A 2,693-nucleotide genomic window follows, 5' to 3' on the forward strand; every position below is an offset into this window, starting at 1 on the left:
AATGGGAACACGGATGATACAAAGGTCATACACTTGTGCTCTACCTCATTTTCTATATCTTATACTCTTTAAGTTGTTCCAAAAATGTCCTGTAGATATCATGTGATATTTATTTAGAATGCATCACTAAAAGAAAAGAAAAAGATGAAACCCTAATTTATGATGCAAATTAAGTGTCCCGGGTAGCACTTTGCCTCGCTTCATTAAACTAAACATTAATGTCTAGAGGGTTCTAAACCTTAAAAGTTTTGAATAATCTTCCCAAATCACTTGACTAAACGAGTTCGGTAATCAAAATCTAATCCCTAGCCTTGCTTAACTGACAAGGCACTAGTCAACATAAGCCTAACTATTAATAATAAAAAAACCTAATTGCTCCATGATCTCTTGTTGACGTTAAGATTTAGCTAGATAAGCAATTGAAGTTTTTATTTTCCTTCTGTTGCGTCTCACAGGCATTCCAAGATGCATGGGCAGCTTCATGCGACGTGGAGGCATCAACGATGGTGGTTCCTGCAAACCATGTCTTCCTTGTTGGGCCCATCTCCTTCGTGGGTGAACACTGTCAAGAAAACATTATACTCCAGGTACAGATATATCACAACAAACGAGAGGGAAAATATTAGAATTGCGCTTTCTTTTTACAAATCTATTCAGATAACACAATTGCACAGGATCTCACCCAAAAAAAAAAAAAAATACTTTTGCTGTAATCCGTTCTGATCAACACTATGGTTTGGATATTTTTTCAGCTAGACGGGACGGTAGTTGCTCCGACGGATCCCCAGGTTTGGGGTGGCGAGCATTGGCTTCACTTCGACAAGCTGAGTCGCTTCACATTGCAAGGAAGCGGAACCGTCGACGGCCGAGGCTCCGTTTGGTGGCGCCGCTCACAGTCTGAGGATCTCAATGATGACCTTCTCGATGTCGATAATGATGCCGACGATGGAATGGACTCCGAGGACGCCGATACACAGGTGACAAACGCCTTCGACGGTGGCTTCCGCTCTGCTAATTAAAGATGTTTCAATTTGACGCCACTATTTTTTTGTGTTTGGACTCCACCAGATTCTTTAAACCGTCAATAAGATGCTAATTTGTCTTAAAAAGACCATGTTAATCACAACAAATAAATTTTCCGAATTATGAACAAGCGCAAATTCTTGAGATGCAAAAATCTAGAGATGCCTATAGTCCTTGACTTCTTATTTTTGTGTGATTATCGTCTCTAATTCCGTTTATTCTTGCATTTGACTTATTAAAAAGTATATTTTAGCGTTATTTTTTCGAGTATTTGTGTGAGTAATTTACCTTATGATTTAATTGCAAAATGTTTTACTTGAATTCGCACACGATTTTGATTTCCTTGAACTTATTAATATTACAATTGGGAAGTAATCACTATACTATATCTGTGTCGTTGGGCTTGGGTACCATATGCATTTTCTTGCAAAATCATTGCTTGAGAATTCAACTAATCGTGTTTCCATCTACTATTTTGTCGAACTTGTGGCAGGCGAAAGAGGAGTTGAGTTCAATGCCCCAGAACAAACCGACCGTAAGAGCCACTAACCGATCATCCCTAGCTATAATCGCCTGAGTTTTTTCCAAATTGTGTGATCATGCAGAAGATTGATATGAATCTCCTCTTCTTTTTCATGGCTTTGGTTGATCAGGCAATGAGATTCGATCACTGTCTCAATGTCACGTTCAGCGGCATCAAGATCCAGAACAGCCCCAACTTCCACCTCACGTTCGACCACTGCGTCGGCGTTCTCGTGCGCGACATGAGCATTTCGTCCCCGGGCGACAGTCCCAACACCGATGGGATCCACCTCGGGAACTCCCAAGACGTGACGATCCACGATGCTACTCTCGCCTGCGGTAACCACAATTTCCACGAAAATTTCATTGGAAATGCATAGATATCGAATGTTACGTTTCTTCAATCTAGTAGAATGCTCGACTTGGATTCTGTTACCGTGTTTCATACAGGGGACGACTGCATTTCGATCGTCAGCGGATGTTCCAACATTAACATACACGACGTGCACTGCGGTCCGGGGCACGGGATCAGCATCGGAAGCCTAGGAAAAGACCACTCCAGAGCATGTGTGCACAACATCACCGTTCGAGACGTCGATCTGCAAGGGACGATGAACGGCGTTAGGATAAAATCGTGGCAGGTAAAAGAAAAAATTGCGTCCTGAACGACATTAAAACATGAACAGCCTTGAAAATTGACAATTTATAATGTCTTTTTACGAATGATACGTGTCGGATGCAGGGTGGGTCAGGATCTGTTTATGGAGTGAGGTTCTCGAACATTCGAGTCTCCGAGGTCTGATGGCCAATCATCATTGACCAGTACTGATGGATTTTCCTTTATGATGGGCCTGAGTTGGCATGTCCACCCAAAAGGCTTGGCCCGTGAGTTGAGGGTCATGGAGGAAGTTATTAAAAAAAATAAAGGAAAATCAAAAAGGCGGTTATTTGAGATTGAAAGGTTACGTATTTTTTGAAAAAGAGAGATTACGCTCTCTCGGTTTTGCACATCCTCTCTCAGAAGTTACGTCTTCTCCTCACACCGCTTTCTCCCGAAGAACAGTAAAGAAGAATCCTCTGAAGAACGGCGTGGATTATTCCTCTTTGATTCGCAACACCGAGGTTTAGTCTGTGGAAACAAAGGTACG

At 41.9% G+C, this 2,693-nt stretch overlaps 1 protein-coding gene across 1 annotated transcript; it reads left to right on the forward strand.

The window, feature by feature from the left end:
* The first annotated feature begins 503 nt into the window (after positions 1-503).
* LOC120290625 (polygalacturonase At1g48100-like) lies at positions 504-2,347 on the forward strand. The gene is made up of 5 exons (XM_039306957.1): positions 504-587; positions 753-977; positions 1,677-1,884; positions 1,996-2,186; positions 2,288-2,347. Exons 1-5 carry the CDS (start codon positions 504-506, stop codon positions 2,345-2,347), a joined length of 768 nt encoding a protein of 255 aa, XP_039162891.1.
* The last annotated feature ends 346 nt before the right edge of the window (positions 2,348-2,693 follow it).

Source organism: Eucalyptus grandis, chromosome 2 (assembly GCF_016545825.1).
Source record: "Eucalyptus grandis isolate ANBG69807.140 chromosome 2, ASM1654582v1, whole genome shotgun sequence".
In the NCBI taxonomy this organism is placed as follows: domain Eukaryota; kingdom Viridiplantae; phylum Streptophyta; class Magnoliopsida; order Myrtales; family Myrtaceae; genus Eucalyptus; species Eucalyptus grandis.

Excerpts from the sequence above, each read along its gene's own strand:
- LOC120290625 (XM_039306957.1), top strand. The coding sequence starts at position 504 with ATGGTGGTTCCTGCAAACCATGTCTTCCTTGTTGGGCCCATCTCCTTC. Across the intron at positions 978-1,676 it reads CCGAGGACGCCGATACACAG|GCAATGAGATTCGATCACTG; the intron begins GTGACAAACGCC and ends TTGGTTGATCAG. Across the intron at positions 1,885-1,995 it reads CGATGCTACTCTCGCCTGCG|GGGACGACTGCATTTCGATC; the intron begins GTAACCACAATT and ends TGTTTCATACAG.